Source organism: Tauraco erythrolophus, chromosome 3 (genome assembly GCF_009769465.1).
Source record: "Tauraco erythrolophus isolate bTauEry1 chromosome 3, bTauEry1.pri, whole genome shotgun sequence".
NCBI lineage: Eukaryota > Metazoa > Chordata > Aves > Musophagiformes > Musophagidae > Tauraco > Tauraco erythrolophus.
In genome coordinates, this window is record NC_141467.1 from 93,305,334 (window position 1) to 93,330,825 (window position 25,492).

The 25,492-nt window shown below is 39.4% G+C and overlaps 1 protein-coding gene across 1 annotated transcript in view; it reads left to right on the plus strand.

Moving 5' to 3' along the window:
• NSMCE2 (NSE2 SUMO ligase component of SMC5/6 complex) overlaps positions 1–25,492 on the plus strand; it is a 135,256-nt gene that overhangs the window by 50,444 nt on the left and 59,320 nt on the right. The window contains exon 4 of the mRNA XM_086609561.1: positions 11,797–11,950. Within this exon, the coding sequence (XP_086465687.1) occupies positions 11,797–11,950 (154 nt within the window). The remainder of the gene's footprint in view (positions 1–11,796; positions 11,951–25,492) is intronic.

The window sequence follows — 25,492 nt, forward strand, 5'->3', positions numbered from 1 at the left end:
CTGTTCCACTTTGAATGGTGTATTTTCACTTTATAATGAGCTGACTTAAGGAAGTCACTGACAATTGTCTCAGGACAAAATATTCCTAGGTATCAATGGTATACTTGGGAGAGCATGTACTACAATACCCTGCAAAGAGGTCAGCACAACCTACTTGCTGACCCGTGTGCAAAGGGCAGGCAGTCACTCACTCCGTCTGCTCCCCAAATCCTTTGCCAGTGACTCAGGAGCTGGCGTTTGGTGAGAATGTCATATATAAAAGGAAGAATGAAAGCATCCCATAATTAGGGCTAGTAATAAGAGAGGAATCAGTTTAGCATGTGATATACAGTGAATGAGTCAGAGAAACGAAGGAAAAGTGAGTTTGATAGATTTAGAAGGAAAGTGCAGTACTGAAAAAACATGATGAATGGCGATGAGAAAGAAGCTAAAACAGGGGAAGCAAAGTAATATGAGAAAGAGGAAGGACGAGTTCAAAACCAACACTGAATGTAAGAGCTACAACTGTAAATTCAGGCAGATGTAGGGAGAAGTTTGAGTGACAGAGGAGGTGTGATCAGGAGAGTTGGCTGGCACAGGGTTTATGCTAGCAGCCTGAGAGAATTTGGGGAGACAAATGCGATAGCGTTGCAGAAACTGAGGAAGAAGAAAAAAATATATCTATTGAGTTTGAAAATTACAGAGAGAAATACTTGCATACATAGAATGATAAGTTCAGAAGAAAATTACTTCTTTTTTATGCTTTTAAAGCTTATGGTAAGTGACAATTTCTAGTCATGGACAACATCAAATTTCTGGGATTGTCAGCCAGCATAGTGAGAATGTTTTTGATAGACAAAAAAAGTACTGAGTTTGTTTAGTGCTATGGGCAAACTCATACTGGTGTAAGTTCTTATCGAGACAAATGAGGTTTCTACTCCGTAGCCTGTTCTTGTCAGCTGAGGCAGTATTAAGAAAAGTGTATTTAAATTTGAGGCTAAGATTTTATTTTATTTTGCTCTACAAACAGTATTTCAACAGTATAGGTGAGTAGTACCCCCAGTTAGGAATTCTGTTTCGTGCTCCATTTTTTCCTGTTGCCATGCAGGCAAACTCAGGTAGCACCATCTCTTTCAGCCTTATAACTGCAGTTGTGGACTCTTATTTTTACCCTGTTTCTTCTCACCCTGCTGTCACATTGTACAGACATGAGTAAGTTAATACTGCTGTCACACACCAGTCTCATTTACAGAGATTGTTATTTTAAGTATGAACTATTTAAAAACTGATTTAAATTAAAGTTGGATTTTAATTAGTTCCAACAACATGTAAAAATCAAGGACTTACATATAATGAAGTAATCTATACTGGCTGGAGAGTTGGAATATGATTTCAGTGGAGAGTACGAAACAAGTTGGTTTTGAGCTAAGATGTGGAAATCTGTGTAATGACCTATAACAAAAAAGCTGTTCAGTTTTCATCAGATTTCTCAGGACCCAGTTTTGCAAGTCTCTGTATAAAAAGGGATGCTCTGGAATCAGGAAGTTGGGCTCAGTTGTGCAGGGGACACAGCTGTCATAGCACAAAAACAGTTGCAAAGGGGTTTATGGGCATCATAATAAAGGAAGATGTTTTTAAGCAAGGATTTGAAGAAGGATTTAAAGATTTATTCCCAAATGTTTATGAAGAGCTTTTCCACAGCAGAAGGACCAGGAGAGAGAAAACATGAAGGTTGTTTCGAAAGTGAAACAGGTAGAGTGACAGGGACGGGCATCATCACTTATCTGCTGGCAAGAACCAGCCTCTCGATGCTCTGATAGGTAACAGGAAAGGTGTGGATAGACTCCAAGGATTTTGAAAAGTTGGTGGGAAGGATATGTAGGGTGGTAATGTAGACAAGGTTAATCCAGGCTGTTAAGCGGCACATGTTGTCTTTGCAAAAATTGGTGACTATAGAGGAAGGTATGAGCAGCTTAATTTACCATACTAGGGGCAAAGGCCCTTCGGATGCTAATTTTCTGGTACGGTTCTGTTTCTGAGGCTTTGCTGAAACTGTGTTAATAACAAAGATGGGACCTGTAAGCAAGAGGGGCAAAAGAATTGCAGTTGAAACTGTCCTTTTCTGTCAGATGATATACTCACTGCGGAGAGCTATGAAAACTAAGGAACTGAGATATCCTGGGACATTTATCTAGCAAAAAATGCGTGTTAACATTCCAGCGTGTCCTGTGCAACCTAACAGAGAAGTATTACTTGTGCGTGTACTAGGCAAGCACATAGTGTTTGCCAAGACGAGGGAAGAGGTGCAAGCTGTCAGCCAGAACTGGTAAATCAAGAAGGATAACAATGGAAGTAAGGTCTGGGATTTTGTGGCTAATAACTCTGTTGAGGGCTGTCCCAGTAGGAAGCTGGATAAGAAAACATCACTAATAACGACTGAAGAGTGTGATATGTGGAAAGGCTCAAAGGAGACACTTGTCCCTAAGGCGTTTGTGGTAAAGTGTGAAGTAAAATGCAGTTCTGCCACAGGGCACGGACTGGGACTGTCATACTGGTGAGGTGTTTGGCACCCACTGCAGTGTAAGGTATGTCCTCCCTTCTTATAAGGAAACTTGGGGGGGTGCACTGCAGTTGCACTCTTTTTTTCTTTTTTTTTTTTTTTTTTTTTACTGGTTAGTGCAGCTCTGCACCATCACTGAGTTCAATGTTCTGTATTAAAAGGTGGAGCTGACCCTGATGGAAGTATTAGCATCTTGATCCCTGTATTAATACAGATATATTAATTCGGTGAGTCTAGGCTGTAAGTGTCAGCCAGAATATGTGTTTTTCAACTCATGTCAATTCAAATAAAACATGAGTTTGTACTTAGAAATCTTATTGCTGTTTCCCAAGAGCTTAAAGGTTACATTTAGTCTTGATGAAAAATGACAAGATGACTCACATAGCTGTTTTGGAGAGTATGAAGAAGAAATGCTGTCAGTGCTGAAGAACTTTTTGGGGACAAGATTTTCATCAGATGAATGAAAAAAACTGAGAGGAGTGAAAATTGAAAAAGTCTGCTTGACTTTCAGCGGAGGTATACCCGAGGAATATGGAAAACATCCTTCTGGAAAATCAGCTGATTTTATCAATACATGCTGTATGTAGTTCTCCGAAGCATAAGTCACACTTTGTATTTAAACAGGGTTCAGCCTCACAGCTGGCATAAATCAACAGTGTTTTGTAGGAGCTGTTGAAGATAACACCGAATTGTACTTGTTTCAGGATTTAGCCCTTTATTTCCGTGCTATGGAAAACATGGATTTTAGTGATCTTAGTCAACCAAGCAGAGGCATACAAGAGTAAACAGGTTGTTAATGTGAAATCACCTTAGGGCTTTCTTCTGCTCCCACTGAAATCAATGTCTGAATTCCCATCGGTTTGAGTGGGGTATTAAAGACAAAAAAAACCACTCTAATATCCATGTTAATGTATTTTCTAAATATATGAATTAATCAGCAGCTTGGTAAACTGGTTCAACAGCCTGATGCATTTGCTGAATCAACCATGTTAAAACAGATGCACCATCTGCCTCACAGTTTCTAACATGCTGTTAAAACACAGAAACATTTTTATAAGAATAGTTATTTTTGCTGTTACAGACCTTAATCTGTGCTCAGGCAAAACTACCTAGAACAAGATGCTTTGTATCTCTAGTGCACCAAAATCAGCTTGCATATGAACCGTGTTTGCGGCAGATCTTTCAAGTACCTAGAGACAAACAAATTAGTCAATTTATGTACTTGCTCCTCCACTGTGTCTTGAACCATGTTCTTAAGGAGTTTTCACAAATGTCACAGAATCACAGAATGTTAGGGATTGGAAGGGACCTCAAAGGATCATCTAGTCCAATCCCCCTGCCAGACCAGGACCACCTAGATCAGATCACACAAGAACGCGTCCAGGCGGGTTTTGAACATCTCCAGAGAAGAAGACTCCACAACCTCTCTGGGCAGCCTGTTCCAGTGTTCTGTTACCCTTACTTGGAAGAAGTTCTTCCTCATGTTTAAGCGGAACCTCCTATGTTCCAGCTTATATCCATTTCCCCTTGTCCTGTCATTGGATGCCACTGAGAAGAGCCTGGCTCCATCCTCATGACAGTCACCCTTTACATATTTATAAACATTAATGAGGTCCCCCCTCAGTCTCCTCTTCTCCAAGCTAAAGAGACCCAGCTCCCTCAGCCTTTCCTCATAAGGGAGATGCTCCACTCCCTTAATCTAAGTCTCCTAAATAGTGTAGAATTTTTTGCTTTATCCTATTCATACTTCATATATTGAAAAACTACAGAGGAACAAGATGAAGACAGACTTCTGTTTGGTTTAAATCATTAAGAAAATTCAGTCTAGCCCTCACAGCAAACCACAAGCAGTTGGGTTTTCAGAAATGCTGAAGGGATTGAGGTGCTAAATAACCATTAACTTTCTTCGCTTTGGTACCTTGGGAAAACCTTACCTCTAATGCTCATATTTATTGCGTCTTTATAAGCCAGTTTTACACTATGGCTAGCAAGTCATTTCAATACGAGTATTTCAGTAAGATCCCCTTTCATTGCTTCTTTTACCCCTTTGCACTCTGCAAAGCAGCGCACAAGGGGTCTTGGAGAGAAACAAAAAGATATTCACAGTCTTCTCGCTACCGCAGTGGGTAACTGAGGAAAATACAAAGAGTGGTTTTTTTTCTGTTAAAACATCTGGAGAGTAAAGCATTTTACCTGAGGTGAAACTTCTAACAGATGGGAACCCCAAGAGATGCTGTTTAGGCTGTAAACTTTGCGTTTGCACCCAGACAATTTTGTTTCTTCACCTGGTGCTCATTTACTTTAATCCCACTGTGTATGTATGATTCCTTTCTAAACAAGAGAAAGAAAGCAAACAGGGTGGGCCACAGTCTGCTTCTTGCCTTACCGAGATGAATCTGACGTGCCATGGCTTGTGAGGAGTTAGTTTGGATTTACCCCAGTATACATGGGAGCAGCCTGTGCCCCTCTGTGCTTGCTTTCTTTATAAAGGTACAACATCTCCAGCTGCATTCGAAGTAGGGAAAAGAAACTGTGGAAGGTACTAGAAATTTCATTATGGGGGTCACCTTCGCTACAAGCACCACGTTGACGTGCTGCTTTTGAGCCATGGCAACCCTGCCTCACCTTCAGACTGTTACTCTGGCAGAGTTTTGAGATATTTGAAACGTGCTGACAGTCATTTTCTGTTGTGCTGGCCCAGTTTAATAGGCAGGATGTGTCATAAGTAGGGGTCAGCCCTCATAAATATGCCTCTCCTGGCATTTCACAATTGTCTGCGAAGGTGTTGCTCAACTGGAGTCCCAGCCCTGCAGCCACGGTGTATAAAGGTGTTGAATCTCCTGAATCAGATGTGAGCCCTTAGGCCATTCTGACTGCAGCAGGGCTGTGTTCAAGCTGGTGCAGCTCCTGCTGCTGAATGATGATATCCTTTCTGAGTGCCCTTGCAGATGTTTCCAAGAGCTGTGTTTTATTTGTGCATCAACAAATGATCTGATACTTGCTAAGGGTTTGAATCCAGCCATTGAAGAATAATAAATGACTGTTTAGGTTGCGCTGAAATTTTGCAGCCTGATTCAGTTACAGTGGTGACTCACTGAGAGTTGGTTCTCACATGATTCACAAAGTGTATGGGTGACTCAACCCACAAATTTACTTAGCTCCCATGTTATTTTCCCTCTCAGTGAAAAAAATTGGTTATAATAAATAATCACAGCAAACTTTGACTTACCCTGAGGTAAAATAAATGTGTGTGTCGAAAGGCTGCGTATTTGTAATAATAAATTATTTAGTGAGGTGAGGATGAAATAATAGGACGTAGGAATTGTTAAACAAGAAAGAAATGTGACGTGCATTTTGGTTGATTTTGTTGCATAGCAGATGTATATACAGGAAGAATAGTTATTTTTGTCTGACGGAGGTGCTCAGAGAGGCTGCTCTGGCAGTGTCCGTACTTATTGCTATAGCCAGCCAGTTCTTGGCATTTGTGCTCTGAAATAAGTAGTTTTAGGTGTGTCCATGTCTGGGTCAGACGTTTTAGAGTAACATCAGTTCAGAAAGTATGAGGTGCACAAGTTCTGAAAACTGGGGTTTTAGGATGTCGTAGGCTACTCACCCCAAGTCCTGAAGTACCTGAAGTTGTCCGAAAAATCTTGACCATATCAAATTCACAGAGATAAGAAATTCTATCCCAACAGGAGCTATAAGACACTGAGTTTTTCTTCAAAAGATGCAGCTGCTATCAGTGTTCTGTAAGCACATGCGCAGGCACATGGCTGTAGTGTAAATACAGTCTAAATTACTACGAGTTTGGAGTTAACTGGAGATGTCAGCGTATACTTTTTCAGGTTGTCCCAAAAGGATATAAATATCTGGTTAACTACATACCTCTGAGCTTCTTGGCACTGAGTGACTAATAACCCTCCCTTTCATAAATGAAACAACAAAGAATCTGGAAAATGAAGAAATTCTGCCATGTCAGCTGACTTATTAAAAATCTCATTAGCAAGCAGCAATGTTTCTTTGCCTCACAAATACTAAGTGTCAATAGTGTCCATAAATTAAACTTTAGAAGTCCCTATTTTGTAGGGATTAAATTACAGGGAACAAATAATGTGTGGTTTGAAAGATTAAGGTGAGAATTCTGAATTCTTTGGAAATACAGTTCTTTGCATCACTGGTTTGAGGAAACCTCAACATGGTTCAGGTGTGGCAAGAAATTTCTGAGAAATAAAATGGATGGCACAGGCAAATTCCCCAAAACCAAGGGACATAAACAATAGCCCCGAGAAAGGATACCTAGGAATAGCGACAGGATTAAAACCATGCAGCGAAAGGACTTCTGTGCTAGAGAGAGCAGAAAAAAACGCTAAAAAATAACTGTGGAGTGTCACATGCTGAACCACTGCACTGCAGAGTCCAGTGGAGCATTTTCGTGGTAGGCAGAATGCTGCTTTTTTATCACGAAGTTTGCCAAGCAGCCACAAGCTGTTTCGTGCCTTTCACTGTAGAAAGTGAACCCAATGCACGTGTTAATTTGAACTTTCTCTCAGCTAAAGGAGGAGCCAAAAGGATGGCCTTGTGCTCAAAGCACAGGCCTGGGATTTATTTGTTCTTGGTTCTGCCACAGTCTCCTTGTGCAACCTTGGGCCAAGTTACTTGTCTCTTCGTGCCACAGTCTCCCCATTTGTAAAACACAGTTGATGGTACGTATGTCACAATGGGTGTTTGAGGTTGAATTCTTTAATGTTTGTCAAGTGTTTTGGGACGTAATACTGGGAAGGACAAATTATTAAGTGCTGCTGCATGCAGAGCTATGATAATTACTGCATTTTTAGGCACTGATCACTTGTTGTATGTAGACTAATACCGCATGTTGGTCCAATTTTAGTCAGTGGTACCTTTGACCTCACTGGTTCTGGGACTGGTCTGGAACAGGATAATTTGCTTCCCATTTGGTGGTTATGCTAATTGATGAAACAAATATTCCCCTGACTGTTCCTTGGAATACCCTGAGTTTACAATTGTCTTAGGCTGTGCAAACTGGCCTTTCAAAAAGCCTGAGTTTTGGAGGCAAAGTCTAACATTTTATGCGTGGAATACACACAGTAGCCATGAAAGAATCTACAAAAGGAAGGCTCATCTTTACAGACAGATACCGGCAGATGTCAAAGACCTGCCATGAACATAAGCATTGCCCATCAAATGTAGAAACCTCTTTGCCTATATCAGCTGTGACCAGGTGGTGTGGTGTGTTGCTAAGAGCAAATGTATCTTTTGATAGGTAAACCACAGCTATGTTTTCCTAAACAATTTTTTTTTTTAGTGTTTCTAAATGTGTTTTCCTCTCAGCACTGCTGGTAGATCATGTATGGAGTATCATTAATTAACATGTATAACATGTCTGATCTCCCTCTTACTGCTGAGCTCCCGTGTAAATACCCATGTGATTCTTTGCTGCTATGGGACTGTCATAGCAGATGCTTTTGCTTTTTCTGTTGCTGTAAACAAGCTGTTGTGACTGATACTTCTTTTCACCATATGTCCTGAACACTCCCAGTTCATAGTTGTATGTCATTTCCAGGATGCTTTGCAGGGTGTGTATGCCTCCACCCCATTTCAAAATCAATGTAACTCAATGGATTGACTAATGACTGCAAGGTGTTACTTAGCATGCTGGTTTTGGCTGACAGTGCTACTAAATGAAGAGTTGTTTGCTTAACATGTCTTTCATGGTTCCCGTGTGAAGTAACTTTTACTGACAAATTGAACATGCCAATGACTTCAAGTTTGCTGGTAAGCATCTATCTGACATGCTGCTGAGACCAAAAAGAAGTATGACCCCAATTTGTTGCTCTGAATATTGATAATTTTGCCCTGTCCCTTAGCCATACCCTATTTTTGTATTGTCCTCATACATTTTGTTACGCTGATCTCATCATCACTACATCCATCATGAATCTGTAGAGTAGGAGTGGGTGATGAGAACTGAAGAAAACTGTAATGTACCTGTAAGGGTGTTGTGCTGATGCAGTGTATAAGATGTTGCAATGCTGTCCCACTGTGAGGAACTAGGACTGGTGTCACGTTTTCTTTCATTTGTTGTCATTTATGTTGTTGGATTAGACCATTCTCAGTCTTCATGGAATAGGATATGCAGCACCAATGAGAAATTGCTGGTGCAAAGCAAATGTATTTACTTGTTATTACAGTGGGTGGACATGCCTTATTATTCACCTGTGACGTGTTGACCTTCCAGAAGGTCTACCTGGCATTTCAGTAATAGCATGTGTGATGGTACAGTAGTGAGTGTGGTCAGGAATGGTGTCTCTACTAATCATTTTAATGAAAGCAATTGTCTGGAGGTGAACAGAAACTGAATTTAAATTGTAAACGTGAAAGAAGGTAAACTACAAGAAAGAGCATTCCGTGAGCACCTCTGTCGTCTGACTCTCTATGTTTCTGTATTAGATAGTTGTCTGAGCCTACCCTATACGTGCTGCCTTGCTGTGCTATGCTCACAACTTAATGTATTGCTGTTAGGAAAATAGCTGGTGTGAAAGACTTTTTTTTCTGGATAACTGGTGGAATTGTTCATGTTGCCTTTAGCAGATAGCATGCTAGCTTATTTTGTTAGATATATGGCAGGAAGCTGTGTGATTATAGTTATGTAGCCAAGGGAGGGTTTTGTGTAATGGTTGTCTTCAGGTTAGTACAGATGTCTACACGCAAATTTTTGTAGCTCCACAGTGGCAGGGGCAAAGCTTATTCATGTGCACATAATGCAGCTTCTCAAACACCTGTCCTTTTTGCTAACATAACAGTATAAATTACAGTTCCTGCTCTTTTTCTGCTCACATGTGTAAAGTCCTTTAATTCTGGAAGTTGGAGGTTTGACAACCACTGTTTGTGAACTGTTTGAACGTGGCTGTGCCCTTCTCTTCACCTCTTACTCTGAGAGTATGATTGAGGTTGCTATGTTAGTGAATTTCTGTACTCAAATCTTCCATGAGTCAAGAAAAAGATAAAAAGAGCCTGATGTAACTATATCGATGTGTGACATAGTCCCTGTGGGGAGGAAAAGATTATTGACAATGTCTTTACTACACATGGATGTCTGTAATGAATGTCCATATAATTTCTTTTACTCTTTGTGTGAGTATCAGCAACTTAGAAGCACTGTTTTGTTTTTTTTTAAGAATGCACAGCTGGATCTTCTGTATGGTATGTGGACGTAGCGCTCTCATTTGTGATGAGGGCAGCTCTTAGTGGTGGGTTGTTACGTGGGCTGTGCTTGTGAGTATGGTCCTGTGTTTCTGTGTTATTTTTCTGTTAAAGAGAGAATGTCTGTAAAAACAGCCGGGTGGAGTTGTTGCAGAAGGGAGTATGTTTGCATTACGTGTTGTCCAAATCAAATCAAATCATTATTTTCTAATGTCTCGGATTTTAAATGTATTTTGATTTAGTAACTGCTTTCTTGTGCTTGCATACACCTGATGGCCAAGTGTCTTCTCCAGCTGAGTACTGAACAACGCTGGTTTTGGATGTGATAGGCCTCTCACAGCAGTTTGCGGTGATGCTGTCACGGGCAAATCATTTGAGTGCGTACGATTGCTCCCATTGCCCCGGACACAGGATGTTCTGTTTTCCTTTGCTCCTTTTGTCAGATTTCGTAGGATAGGACTGTGTGCTACTGCTTGCCTTTATGCAAAGGTCTGAGCATGTGTGAGGACATGCTGTTGGTCTTTCATAGTCACTATGCTCCTTTGGTACCAAGGTCTTCCTGAGTCTTTCCTGTTCGCAGCTGGATGTTGCGGTAGGTGGTCTTATATCTCCAGGTGCTTTTGAAAACTGCGTGCTATCACCTGGTGGTGCATGGTTTTTTCTTATTTTTCTTCTTGCCACAACTCGCATCTGGCTAATGTAAATGTGCCAAACTGGCTTTACTCTTGGAAGAAATAATAGTTCTATAGATTGCTTTGCTTTGATTAAAAGGAACGTAAAGTTTCCTTGGCTGTGTAGCATCTTATATATCTGCAAAGTCCATTTTTACGTGAACATTTGTTATTTCTTTGGCTCCTGAAATAAAATATATTCTGTAGGATTGCCAGGGTCTCTGTAAACTCTGGAACCTGTAAGCAATTTGATGAAGTGGACCATTTTTTTCTCAGCAGGCTCTTTTCCTGTCTTTCACAATGAGTAGTACGGTGGTCTGGTGAGGGGTAGAATTTAATATGTGCAGTAGGGGAAGAGTGGCTCATCAGAAATGGTGCTTACCTCTTTTTTTTTTTCCAATTGACATGTTTTGCCATATGTTTAGGATAGAAATAGCCTTTATCTGGTTCAGAAAATGCTTAGCATTAAGGATTTGACAGATGTCCACCTCCTTTCGGAGTTTGTGCTATTGTTGATCTTCGTTGCATAGCACAGTCCCCACCACCTGTAAGCTAGTTCTTATGAAGGCCTGTCAAAGGTGCAGTTCCCTAGAATTCAATGTTGGCTTCAGAAACAGAAGGGAAGCCCTAATTATTGTTTTTGGGGGTTCCCAAATTGCTCTTTGCATTCTTGGAATATCTTAATATTGCTTATGTGATGACTTCCCTTTATTTCCAGTCATTTATTCTTCAGATTATCCAGATGAAATTACTGCAAGCAAAAGCTTTTCAAGAAGCTGTTTCTGCCTGCTTGCATGGGATTATGTGTCTTGTTCACAGAGCACAGATAAATGGAGATGGTTTCCTTTTGTGTTAGCTATCTGCACTGCTCTTGCTGGTCTTATCACAGTAATCGTGCATGTAGATTATAAGCTTCTGCAAAGCTGATTCAAAAATGGTGAGAGAGTGGAGGCTTTTAGAAAATTCTTTAAAAAGTTGTTTTTGTTTTTCAGTCATCTTCTCACTTTTTGGACAGAGTCATATTTCTTGTTTTCATTCACGTTCAGTGTTACGCTGGTTGTTGTTAACATGTTGACCTTTACCACTCAGGGAAGTAAATTTGACTGCAGAGGTTCAGTTTACTTTATTGTTAGTGTGAGAAACACCCTGTATACAGCAGCTGAGTTAAATGACACTGAAACACTACATTTTATAATTACTTTTGCTGAAATAAGTGATAACTGGGAGGTTATGGTTTCAGAGAAGGAAACCCAACTGGAGTCAAAAGAAACCGAGACTATGCTTATGAATTTTTGTTTGATGTCTTTTGCTTTGTATTAAAATATGTGTCATAATAAATAACATTCTATTTCTTATTCCTTACAGATAAAACGAGAAAAACCAGAAAATATTCCAGATCTAAAATATTTAGTGAAAGAAAAATTTACTGCACTGGAGAGCCAGAACAGTGACTCAGATTTGCAAAAGAATGAAAAATACATGTATTTTAAGGATCAGCTGAAAGAGATGAGAAAACAATGTAAGTCTTATTTAAAAAAAATAAGATTCTTTGAATGCTAAATGGTAAGATGTGACTAACTGCTATAAAATACGGAACTGTCAATTATGGCTCAAACTGAGGTGAGCATTCTTATCTGAAAACTTATTTGATTTGATATCTGTGTAGAAAAAAAGCCAGTGTAATTACCTTGGTAGTTTTATTTAGACTCCCACAGTTCCTGTTGTGTTTGAATACAAATATAATGAAAATCTGGCTTCATACCTTTTTTTGTAAGATGGACTTTTTCTTTTGAAGACTTTTTAAGTTTTTTGCTTAATTGATAGGATCTTCTGAAAGGATTAGGTAAGCTGTTTTCATTTGTCACTTAAACAAATTGCTCCCGTTTCACAATTTAGGATGTGTTGCAACTCTGAGAAGACCTTTGCTTTAATCGTAGAACTATATTGTTGGAAAATGCTTACTGTGTATGTTCTCAGGTTTACAACTCCTATGCACGCACCATGTAACACTGCAACTTACTAAAATCTGGTTTTCTTAATTCACGTGATTTATCAGGGGTTAAAATTTTAAGTTATTTGTGCTTGAATTACCAGAAAAGTTGGAGAGTGAACAGTTTTAGCATTTATGTGATATAACAAAACTATATGCTTTTATTGCCCTGCATGTATAGCAGCCATTAAAATACCCCTCTGATTACTGTTGCCGGGAAAATTCATGAGCTCTAACACTGTTTGTGCTGTTCTTCCCCAATCATGATTAGGTTTTGAAATCATATTATTCTGCGTGCTGTCCCTTGACCCCTGTACCTATTCCCTCCCACCCTACATTTTGATTTCAACATAAACTGGTATCTCAGGAACTTCAGGAGTCATAGATTAATGATTTATACCATTGGAAAATGATATTCTGGATGCTCTCCTGTAGCTCTCCTTGAGTTTTGTTTTTTTGGAGCCCTATCCAAAACCCGCTGAAACTAGCGGAAAGAATTTTCCCGCTGACTTCACTGGACTTTGGATTACTTCCCTATAGAGATTTATGAAGTGTGAGGACATGCTTGACAAGGTGAATTTTAGATCTGATATCTCAAGACTCCCTAGGATTAGAGCTTGAGGGCTTAATATATTTGTTTCCCATCTTTATGGTTTTTAAGATTTTGGATTTGAGTATTAGCACTGATCTCTGAGTTTAATAGGCTCTTGGCACTACTCTAAGAATGAAAATACCAAGTTGCAGACCACAAAACAGTGTAATTTTCACTCCCTACATAACCATAAAATTATTACTGCCCCACCATTATGTTGTAATTCCTAATTTCCAGGTGTTTGTAACTAAGAAGATGAAATCTTGATAACTGACTTTGGATTTACTTTCCATCCTGTAATTGCCCGAGGAAGGGGTGTATACCCTAGTAATACTTTTAGCTCAGGCTATGGGACTGAGTTCTAACTGGTAGACCTGTTGAAAAAAAACCAAATTAAATATGCGCAATAAGAGTTACCCTTTGAAAAACATAAAGTGCTACAACATCATTTTGCTGCCGCTACCTGAGATCTCGATTTGCCTTATTAGCCGCTTAGACTTTTGTTTTTATTGTGCACAGAGGTCAGGCTGTGCCAGAATGAAATGTATGATGATGTTGGATGGACTTCTGTGTTCAGTACATGGGCTATTGATCAGCTGGGTCAGCTTGAGTTTTGTAGGATTCATGATGTTTTTGATGAGTAAATCTGTCACGTTTGCTCCTATTGCAGCATTTCATGCCATTTGAAAGGTCGAATGGAAAACTGTTAGCTAGCTTTCAGAGCCTTGGATGCAATATAATGATCATGTAGTCAAATAAACAGTCTGGTTCAGCCCACCTCCTTTTGAAATGGATAACCGAATTCCACCTTGGGTCCGCAGATAGGAAAGAGGCAGAAAATTCAAAGTTAAATCTTTCAAAGCAAGCACAGTTCTGCTGCCTTAACCTTGTATCAGTGTTGTCTCTTCTGCCTAAATAATCTGTTGATCCACCATAAAGTCACTTTCCTACTTTACTTTCCTCTTCAAAAGACTCTTTCACCAGGAAGGCTCCCAGAATTCTTCAGTAATAATGGATAACTGAAAACCAGTGGAGTCTGTTTATATTCACATATGTAAATTTGCTTCTGTATGGTACAGTGACATGGAACCAGTAAGACTGTCCAGTTTCTCTATTTGTTATAGTTATGTGATCTTCTTGCCATTATCCTTATCCTCTCACTCCTTTTGTGTGTTTTTCTCACTCATAGCTAGCCTTTAAAAAGGCCCACAGAATTGAATATCACAAATTTATTCACGAGCTTAAAAATACCCACATTCTTGCAGGATCAGGGCCTCTGGTCTTTAACAGCTTTGTGAGAGACTAAGCTGACACGTGTATTCCGTCTGGTACAAAAAGCCTCTACTCATTGTTGGACTCTACGTAGTAAATTACTATGCTGAGATGTATGATTGAGCACTGTCAATATTATCTAAAATGTCACATATGCCACGTAGAAAGTAGTGTTACTGTAGAGAAGAAGTAGACTCAGAGGCAGGAACTTCTGGGTTGCAATGCCAACTGAACTGAAGACTCATGAAGTCTCTAGAAGACATCTACTAGTTTTAATAAACACACCATGTGTGCATGGTAGTTTATTTTTCTTTTATAAGGAGAACATTAAGGTCACCCTGTTAAATATGCAGCAGTCATGCTCAAGTCAAGTCATCTGTGTATTCTTTAGCTTCTCCCGTATGAGGTATGATTTCAAAAGCATTGAGTCCTACAGTACAGGTCCCATAATACAGCATATTATAACGTGTCTGCAAATTTTGGGACACATTTTAAAACTACTTGATGTGAGTTGCATATATCAATAACTGCATCAACAGCTACCTGGCTAATATTTTGTTTCATATATTAGTCTTGCCAGGTTTGGGCACAACTTAGTGCATGACTCCTGGCCTGTTTCAAGCACACATATACAGTACAGTCCAATTTTTAGCCCTTTCCTGGGATTTGGTTTTATTGCTAAATCAGATAAAATACCAAAACTCCAGCCAAGTTTTCTCAGAGGAGCTTTCCTGGAGCTTTATTTTATCTCAGCCTTTTCTATCTCAAAGGAGCAGATGGGGTAGATGCTAAAATGATTTGCCTTCCATGGTGAGTTACAATTAATCATTACATCTCTTTTATGCAGAGTTTGACATTTGTATTCTAGAATAGCTGAACAAAACCCCATTATATTCTCACGTTGTCTTGCTACTTAGAAATTAACCAGGACTTGAGAGAGAAAAACTTTCCTGGCACAAAGTTTTTACGTATGGTGCAGAGTGTGAAGCAGTTAAATAGAACTTTATTTTAGCAGAGAATTAAGAAGTCTGATACCTTTTCTCTCTTGATATTTGCTGCCAGAGTGACGAAGGGAAGCGGCATGGTTGTTCCCTGCCACCTGACAGGTGACATGCAGCGCGGTAGGTCGCTCCAATACTCGGGGAGGAGAAAGGCACTGGATCACCTTCAGGTTGTCCACTTTAGGCAGTTCTGCAGGAAGGAGACCTTCTGCGCTTTGAACTTTAGCCACAGCAACGGTGCAGGAATGAAATTGGGAAAGTGCAGCTCTGTGGCAGTAAGGATGCTATCATGCCTCAGACCATTTTCTGTTCTGCTCAGCTTTCAGACACTTTGCAGGCATTTTTCCTCAATCTGTGAGCCTTTATTATGCAGCTACTTTGCTGGAACTTGTGCAGAATGATCCAAAATCTCTACCTCTGATAGTACGTGTCAAAACACTGTCAGACAGGTTTTATGTGAACAGCAAGTGATTTTTCTGAAGTCTGTTTTCAGAACTATCTTACATTCCTAAATTCCCACTTCTTAGTTTTAATGGAAAACCTTCTCATTTTTCCACTCAAACCTGCTTAGAATGTAAGCAGTAGAAAAGAAGTGTTGATTTTTAAATTTTTTTTTTTAAACAATTCTTGTACCCCAAAATGGCTACATTATCTTTTCCAAGTAATTGAGCACTTGGAGGGATATTCACTAAATCTGGTAATATCAGAAAGTTCTAAATGATTGCATGTATAGTTTGTAAGGAAAAATTTTTGTGATCTGAACACGACATGACTGATGCTCTCCTTACACATAAGGGTCCTGGATCTGCAAAATGCTTGGTGATCTCGTTTTGATTAAGTGAAATACTTAAGCAAGTTGCTTAAATTAAATTTCATGAGTAGATCATTTGAAATGAGTGAGATTGCTGGCATGTTTCACTTCCTTATAGGAGTGTAACCACAGCACAGAACCTTGCTGGACTGAGCCCATAGGAGCTAAGTCGTGATTACTGCAGGAACTGTAACTTTGCATTTTGTATCTTCTATAAATTTTAAATCCTACCTTCTGTTTAAAGTTGTATTACCAAATCTTTTTATTTCGTGCCAGTGTGTATATACATATCAAAGGCATCTTCTGGCACAGAGTATGAGAATTTTGCCTTTGCAAAATGAAAGTAAGATCTATCTTTAATCTCTATGAATCAGTTTAAATTTCTGATACTCTGAGAAAAGAGCTAATCAGAAGGTATAATCTCTACCCCTGTGACCCTGGCTGCCACTGCTGTATTTGCTGAAGGTTCTTTAGTTTCACATTCAGTGCACAGAAGATGGCAGGTTTCATAGCCCTTTTATAGCAGCCGGTAACGTGCACTTTGGAATCCTTGATAACCGCGGGCTGTACGAACACCCAGCAGATGCGTGCTTCAGTAGTCATTTTGGAGAAAGTGTTAGGATTTGAGTAGATGACAATGTTGCTGGTTATGCCAAACAACTTAGGGAGTGAAACTGGCAAATGTAGGGAAGATGATATTTTTTTGATAGAGAACAAATCATTTTGAGACGCGATAGTAGTTTAGGCAGCTTTTTGTCATAGGTGACCAGTCATTGTAAAGTGGTTTAGAAAGTAGCAACACGGCAGTTGTAAAGCTCTTCAGTGCCCTCCCCACTGAAGGAAAAAAGTCTCAGAGGTTTTGAAAGCAAAAAGTATGTATCATGATTTAACGTTTTGCTAGGACAGATTTATTGTCATTATCAATAACCAAATGTTTTGAAAGAAGAAGATTTAAAATTAAGTATTTAATGTTCAAGTAGATACCATTATGCCCTGTTGATCAATGTATTTTAAGCCATGCATATGCTGAGAAATAAGGATGTAAAAGAATGTTATTTTAGATGCAGTTTGGGGTAGAAAAAGTGATACTGTAAAAGGAATTCTCTTTAAATTCATAAAACAGTCTATCTGAAGATTCCAAGAAAGTCTTTGATTTGCTTTTAGTTGGATAAGAAAACAGGCTGCAACAAGACACTGTGTAGTATAAAGCTTGACAAGTTTCATCCAATTAATCCTCACAACATCACGCTGAGGTAGGCAAGTTAATTTTATTCCTCACCGTATAACAGAGGTGAAACTCGAGTAAGTAGTTGGAGTTACTTGTGTGGAGTCACATAACTGATTTGCAGATCTGGGTTTCTCTTCAGTTGTACCTAACTTCTTAGTTGGTCTGTTTTCATCTTTGTACTTAGCTATGTTGGCAGAGGATCAGCTGAAAAATAACATTAGTGTATTTTTCTTTGAATTTTTACTTTAAAATAATAATTTAAAATCCCTTTACTGACTAAATTATGGGAAAACAACTTCAGCGCAAAAGTTGAAAATTCTAGCTGAAGGTGGGATTGGTGTTATGACAGTTCAGTGGCGTGTGGGGGATATGCACTTCTCATTTATGTAAAACTCCTTATAGACAGCCCTTTGACTAGGAAATAAGTGAAAGATGATCCAGCACTTAGGAAGATCGCTTGAAGTTTAGGAGACCTCAGTTTAGTTATTTGCTTTGTTACCATCTTCTTGTGTTAGATCAAGTCTCTCAGGTTCAGAACAGATTGCTGGGAATTAGGTGCCTAAAATCTTTGTGAGTCTGAACCTTATACCTATGTCTGGAATTCAGCTATTTATGTATTGTGTTTGTGGACTGTGCAAGGAGAAACTGGTGAATGGGGATGGGCTCATATCCACACTTGCTCTGGGCCAGTACCCTATGGAGCAAAGTAACCATGTCCACTCCGCACTGCAAAACACTCAATTGCCCTGCGTCTCTTGTGACGCTAAGCCATTGTTATTATTTTTTGTGATTTTTTCAGTTCAAAGAGCTGGAAATAACAACATAACTGTGTTTTAGTCTTCCAGAATAGTATTTTCATGGCTTGATGCTGAGGGAGCAAATTGCAGCCCCTGAGGAGTGATATGAATATGTTTAGAGGCATTTGTGTGAATGAGATCTGACTTTTGGGTAGGATTAAAGGACTGCTCTGAGAGAGAAACATGGCATGGTTTTGTCCTTTTGGGACTGTCCTGTCTGGATATTTTGTGGAAGGAACTAGTTGGCTTGCTCAGGAATGAGCTAGCCCACTTGTAGTTCTGAAGCATTAGGAGATCAGGGCCTGGGACTGAAATGGAATGAGTTAAAGTGATGATGATTATGTCTGACTTTCCATTTCACAGAGTTATTGGAAAGAGAAACAAGCTAGAGAAACAAACCAGATAAACAGGATGCTCAAATACTATAGCGATGGGAGCTGTACAGTACCCAAGATGAATATCCAAGTTGCAAAATTACTATCACAGATCTTGTCCTTGCTAGTTTGCAAAGAAAGACCAACTCTGGAATGAATGAAACCGTCAGAACTTTTCTTTTGCAATCTGGGACAATTTTTCCAGGTCAAAAATTAGCTATGTTGATAAGGTAATAGGCAGAAGCTTGCATTAACAATAGTTCTGTTAGTGGATTAATGAAGAACATCAATTGCCAATGGATCTGATGAGGGTTTCTTTGATGAAATGATTGTCTTTCTAATGTAATTGATCAAAATAAGAAGCTTCTTGCTTTGGCATTTAGAGCTCTGACGTGGAATTCGTAGTTAAAATGAAAGAGGAATCAACCCACCCCCTTTAACCCTGTAGTAAAGGCACTCAGCTGAGGGAGGTATCTAAATCAGAAAGAGCATCAGATGTAGGTGTCTCCTGTTACAAATATCTGCTCTTCCAATCAGTGAATACTTGAGGGTAAACTGTTTTTATCTCTTTCTGTGTCACTCATCTGATCTATACATGTATTCTTAAAATATCTACATTTTATTCTGTTGCAAAAGTCTTAGCAATAAATAATTCTTGGTTTTATATTAGCCTGTCTGTCAGATCAGCACTGAGTGTATAAAAACTAGAAAGGAAATGGAGTGTTGCATAAAAATATTTTATTATTATTATTATTATACACTTAGGGATAATACTTTGGGTAATTTATTGTTACTGTCATGGGATAATTCTCTCTTAAGTGAGCACATTGATGGCTACCAGCATGGCATTTTTACTGTTTGTAAGAACATACAGGTCAGGAGGGGAGCTTCTGGATGCTGATTCCGTTCCCTCGATGTGGCAGTCAATCACATTATCTAATAAAATACCATTTTAAAATACATTATTTTTTTCCTCTTTACGTCTATTAGGAGAGTGATGAAAAACCTTTCTCAGATGGTGAGAAATTTTCAGGCAAAGCAAGTCTGTGCATCTATAGATGTTCTCCCTCAATGATGTTTAGTTCAAATCAATCAGTTCCTGTATTTCTCGACTCTATGGTAATCCATTTGTGCAACATAGGAACTGATGAAATCTCATGTCTTGTGACCATATTTGAACACATCAGAAATGTTTTATAAATTTCAGATGAGTAAGAAGCATAGAGATAGATGCTAAATCTTGCCTGTATCTGAAATTCTGAAAACTTCAATAGATGGGTTATACTGTATGGAAAATTTACTTTCTGGTAGTAAAACATGACCAATTTCACTAAGTTTTCATTCACTTCTTTGGTGGTGTGATAATTCATACTGTTTTTCTTGTAAAATTCTGAACAGTGAAAATGCAAGGGCTGCCTCTGCCAGCTCAGTACAATTTTACTTGCCATTATGTCTTTTGCATGCTGTTCAGACAAATATAAAAGATAGAGGATGGAGGAATTCCATTCTTGTGCCATGAGCTTACAGCTTAAACTTCAAGTGTCATCACAGGAAAACAGGTGAAGAACGGTCCAAGGAGAAGAAAGCAAAGAAAGAAGAAAGGGAGAGCACCTGTCTTACAGTTTTTCAGTTTATATGTTCTCATTTTGAAGTTAGGATATTGAAGAGGAAGGAGGAAAATAAAGCTGAATGGAGCTTTAAACTTAGGGGACTTTGTTTTATCTACTCATTTCTTCTGTTACTTGAGTGCGTATCTTCTGGAGGTTTTTTACCCTTCCTGTATGTTCATTTTAATAATTTCTGTATGGGACTTTGTGCCACCAGTATGCACAGGGATCAAAGAAAATACCACTTCAAGAAGAACTCTTCTCGAAGTAATGCATTTAGATTGAGTGCTGCACAAAAAGCATTTGAGGAAGAACAGGGAAGTGGATCTGTGATAATGCTGACTAAATAATAATCCGTCAGTCCATATCACACTGCGTGGTAACTTCGGAGTACTCCAGTTCAGAGAAAGGGAAACACTTGCTGTTTTTATGGCTCCAGAAACTATTTACCATGTAGCTCTTTGGTGTGTCCCTCAGAAAAGCTGCAGATTGAGCTGGATCTTGCTTTGGTATCAGTGTAGCTTCTGAAATCAGTGGAATTTCCCCGATCTATACTTGCAACATACAGTAACAGGCAAACTACCAATGTGCAGAAAGATTAATAAACGTCCTCTAATTCCTCATCAGAAGTTCATGTGCATTGGCTGCCTATCATAATTTTTGATATACATATTCTTTCATTTTCCTCTTGAAAGCCATAGGCACCAGTAACCTCGCAGTAAAGCATGATTTCTTTCCAACTTTAATTTTATGCCATTAAATGTACTGGAGATCTTCTTCATATTACCCCAAACCTGTTAAATAAGTTGATCTGAAATGGAGGAAGCAAGCTAGAAAAGTGCTAAAGGACTGCAACACCCATCTTTTAGGCCTATGGACCTCAGACTGGGCACCAGGGCCCAGAATTAAGTGCCTTGGCTCCCACAAGAAGGGTTTGGGCATGAACAGCCTTGTCCAGTGATGAATCTGTTCTGTCAGCGTAGCGTGCTTTACATCTGTACGTCGATCATGGTATTACATAAGATGACTAAAACTGTGCCAACTGTAAAGTAACGCAAAAGGAATGAATCAGGGTTTTTACTGTGAGACTGAGCACACACACTTATGTTATGTAACTGGAAAGAAAATGGACCGTGGCTGTAATCTGTGGATTTGGGAATTTCAGGTGCTCAAACAGTTACGGATGTTGTCAGGGAGCTGAGGTGATAATTGTGTATACTGCCTCTTACGGGTAACCTGAGATATGTTGCTTTCAGTCACCATTAGCACAAAGTCAAAGAAGTCAAACACCTTTGTTGGCATTTACGCTTACTCTAAACCAAGCTTAGGGCATTCAAATGTTCTGTCACAACTGAGGAGTGGTTTGAGTTGTCATCTTTCAGCTGTTATTAGCTCTCATTTGAGATACCGCATCTGACTTTACAAGTGTTGATAGGTTTATCGTGTCTTATCATCTCAGACAGGGATGTAGATCTGTTATGTTACCAGATTTGCTGCGAGTGAGCTCAGGATTAAAGGCAAGTTGCTTAATGGGTGTTCCAGCAGGCACCAAAACTACCTTATGAGGGGAGAAACAGTTAATGGAGCGATGGTAAGAGTGCTTATGTTTTATATCATAGCATTGTGTCTGCAGCAGTTGCCCAGGAAGTGATGCAAATAAATTCACAAATAAGCATGTAATAAAAATCCCTTATGGGGAAGATGTCACTTTTGGCTGCTCTCTGGATCCGCCAAATGCCCCTGACTGCATTACTGGAGGCTGGACAAGAACACCAGGAAAACATCGCTGTAGGCTTTCCCTGCCTCGTGCCCTCTGTAGGGATTTGCTGTTACTCATCATCAGAGTAAGACTGCTGGATGGGATGGGCCTTACATCTGACATCATACAGTTGGTCATACGCTTTTAAGCAACCCCTCAGCTGTAGGCTGGTCCATAGAGGGCACTCTTTAGCCCTTCGGTTGAAGCAAAATGGGCACCCTGCACAGCTGGAGATGGAAGGGGGCCAGGAAGGATGGGAAGAGGGTGCATGAGTCCGTACTCCAGTAGTTAACTCACTCAGCAAGAAACGGGAAACTGGGTTCTCTACATCTCCATCACCACCTTCTCTTCTTCCATTTGGATGGAGCTGTGCCTGCTTTCAAGAGCCAAAGAGGTTGCAGGACAAACAACACATCCCTTATTACTCAGGCTGGGGCAGCTCTGGGCAAGTACAGAAGTCAGACCTTCAGATCCCTAGAGAACCTGGGAAGGGCTTGCCAGAGTTAGATGCCTTCAGGGTTAGGAGGCCACTGAACAGGACTTTTCATAATTTTGAACTTTAGTGCCTGTAGTTTGCTTCAGTTCTTTGGATCTGGCCCAGATTTAAGTATTCTCTCTTACTCTCTATTTGGAACTTTATGGGTCAATCCAAGACTTTATGAAATCAAAGTCATTCCAGGAAGGCTGTTCATCAGGATCTGTCTATAAACTTGCGGTATAAACTAAGTGGCTAGTTTACAGTCAGATAGGAAAACGGGAAAAAAAGCCCAGCTTATCGCAGCATGGAAGAAGACTTCATGCGGAAAAGCTAAAGAGGTTTTTTTTGAGGGGAAAAAAGGTAAAAGCTTCCTGATTGCTTTATCAGGCTCTACAGTAAAAATAGTAATTACTGCAATTTAAGACTAATGAATAAATCACTGTATTAAAATGTGAACAGAAAAGTTTAACAAGCAATCACATGTGGCAGCTCTGTTACTAGTGTGGGCAAAGTAAGCTATTTACCTAGCCTTTGCTGCAGCACTCATTGCTTTGGGTTTTTCCAGTTTTGTCTTTTGGTTTGTTTTTTTTTTCCCCTGAAGCCAGATTACATTCTTCCTTCCTGTTCTCCAGCAGTTTTGTTATGCCATGTCAGATGCCTGTATAGTTGGGCTCATGTTCCACAATTTCACAAATGCTTGCTCACCTAAGAAAACATGGCTGTGCAGATAGCTCCATTGAAGTCATGCCTGCACATGGGTTTTGTCACATCATGCGTGTGTCATGGAAAGATGTTTTCCAGCTCTGTCTTACTCTCTTTACCACTTCTCTCATTTTACCCAACTGCTCCCCAGCCTGAATCAGCATCCTTCCTCGTTTTTCTGCAGCTGCTTTCCCTTTTCACATGACGCCACAACCTCCTTCCTGCTTTCAGTGCTCCTCTTTGGCCTTCCTCCCTGCCAACTCCTCCTTAGAAGCGTCACAGAACATGTTACCTGTGATCAGCGTACTGAGTTTCACTAGTGAGGCCTTCGTGTCAGTCTTGTTTTGTCCTGAAAAAAATACATGTAACTTCATTACCTCGAGGAACCGTTTGGTTCGTTTACACTTGCTTTCGACTGCACAGTTACTGGTACGCCAGCACGCTCCCAGCTCAGTTACGTACACAGCACAAGCCATAATTTAAAGGAAAGTAGTGGCTCTTGACCACTAACAGTACAGCTGCTGTTGTGCTAGCTGTGGCTTTACGTTTTTGGCGGAGTTGGAAAATCTGGTAGCTGAGTGAGTCATGGAACCCAATGTAGCAAAATTCAATTGTAAATGAAAGAGGAACATTTCCATATTCTTCATTTGGCTTAATTCCTGTGCCTAATGGCTGTGTATATACCATAAACATTGTGAAGGAGCAACCATGGAAACACTTGTTTTCTTGCATTGCTAAATTTACTCTGGGTTGAATATTAACACAGCGCCTGGCATTACTTTAAAAGCAAAAATAGCTAAAGCGTGACTCACCATGAGTCACCTACTGCTAGTCCTGCTATACTGCCTAGAGCTTGACATTGAACAAGTTGGCAGCCTGCGTTGCTACATTTTTTTCTAGGAACTTTGAACACATTTCATTCTTGTGAATTCTCTTGTGCAACCATGTTAAACACAGCAATGTGTTTATTTTGCTTCCAAAGTCGAATGAATCAGAAAATGGTGAAACAAAGAGTATTTTTCTTGGAGATTCTGGAAGAGCTGGGTTCTGAGAAATATTTTTTAGCTGCAATAACAAAATGATTGCATAGATGTTAAAAGTTAATTACATTTTATCCAGATTATGTTGCATGGATGTTAAAAGTTAATTTAGACATTTCAAAGTCTCTTCTTTTTTTTAATTTATTTGCATTTGCAGCGAAGGCATATGTGGAATCAGAAAGCTGAGCCTGTAGGTTGAGGACGTTTTCTCTTTTCTTGGCAGAGGTTTTATGATGGGAAGGCAGTCAACTCTAAGGGGCAGACAAAACCAGGCAACTGTATTCCTATTGGCCTCTGTATTTAAAAGGCACATCCTAAATATGGTGCTTGGTATCTGACAGCGAGTAGCTTGCTGGCTGACAGCGGGAATGCCTATAAAAGAACAGCTGATTTCAGTCGAATGGGAACGAGTAATGAGAGAGGGCTGAAACCAAAAGCAACCTCCTGAAGCAACCATGTGATGATATCCTGAAGTACCCTGGCAGGGCCAAGTATCACTCTTCAGTATGCTGAAATTTTGGTTCCAGCTAAATGTCATTTCTAACTAAAAGCCACTTCTTAGAACAATAGATACCAAAATCCTTTAATATTTTCCATATTTTTTCTACTTTAAAAAAATTTTTCAATGGTAATTGAAGAAAAATCTTATGCTATCAGCATACAACCTTCTGCATGTGTTTAAAGGATGTACCATGAATCAAACCAAAATACTAATAATGTGAGGTCAAAACATCTACAAAAATAAAATCCCAAATATCTGGATATGGTTAAAAAGCTTGCTGTGTATCTCTTCCTTTAACTACGGATGAGGAAAATAGAGACTGTACATTACATTCATCTGTCCATTTAATAATACATGCCGTTGCAGGATTTTATAAGCTGAAGCATTTTCTCTATCTAATCTGTTAGAACACCAACTTCAAAAAATTCTCTTGAAGTGGTTTCCCTATTAAAAAACCTCATTATGATGACTCAGGAGAGAAATAAGAATGATTAATTAAGCTTAACAGTGGCATCCTATGCATAGTCCTCATGTGCACTATTCTACATTATTTCAACATGAATTTGTGAATAAAAGTACAGGCATAACTGCACTGAAGAGACTTCTGTTTAAAACTGAAAATGATTCAGTAAACTTAAATAACATTAAAGTAGTTTTTCGTTAAGTTTTCCTGACTAACAGTCAGACTAAAAAATGATACCGTGTTATTTTCCTAAACGTAGAATAAAAAAAATGATTGTGTTATGTCAAACAGTGTGAAGTGGGACAAGGTTTTGATTTTTTTCTGTTACCTCCTTGACAGTGACCCCCAAATCACTGTTATTGAAATGGTTGCTCTTTAGCAATCTCTTCAAAGCTACTGAATAGGCTGCACCTCAGCCACACCTCCAGACATGTTATGCAGAATA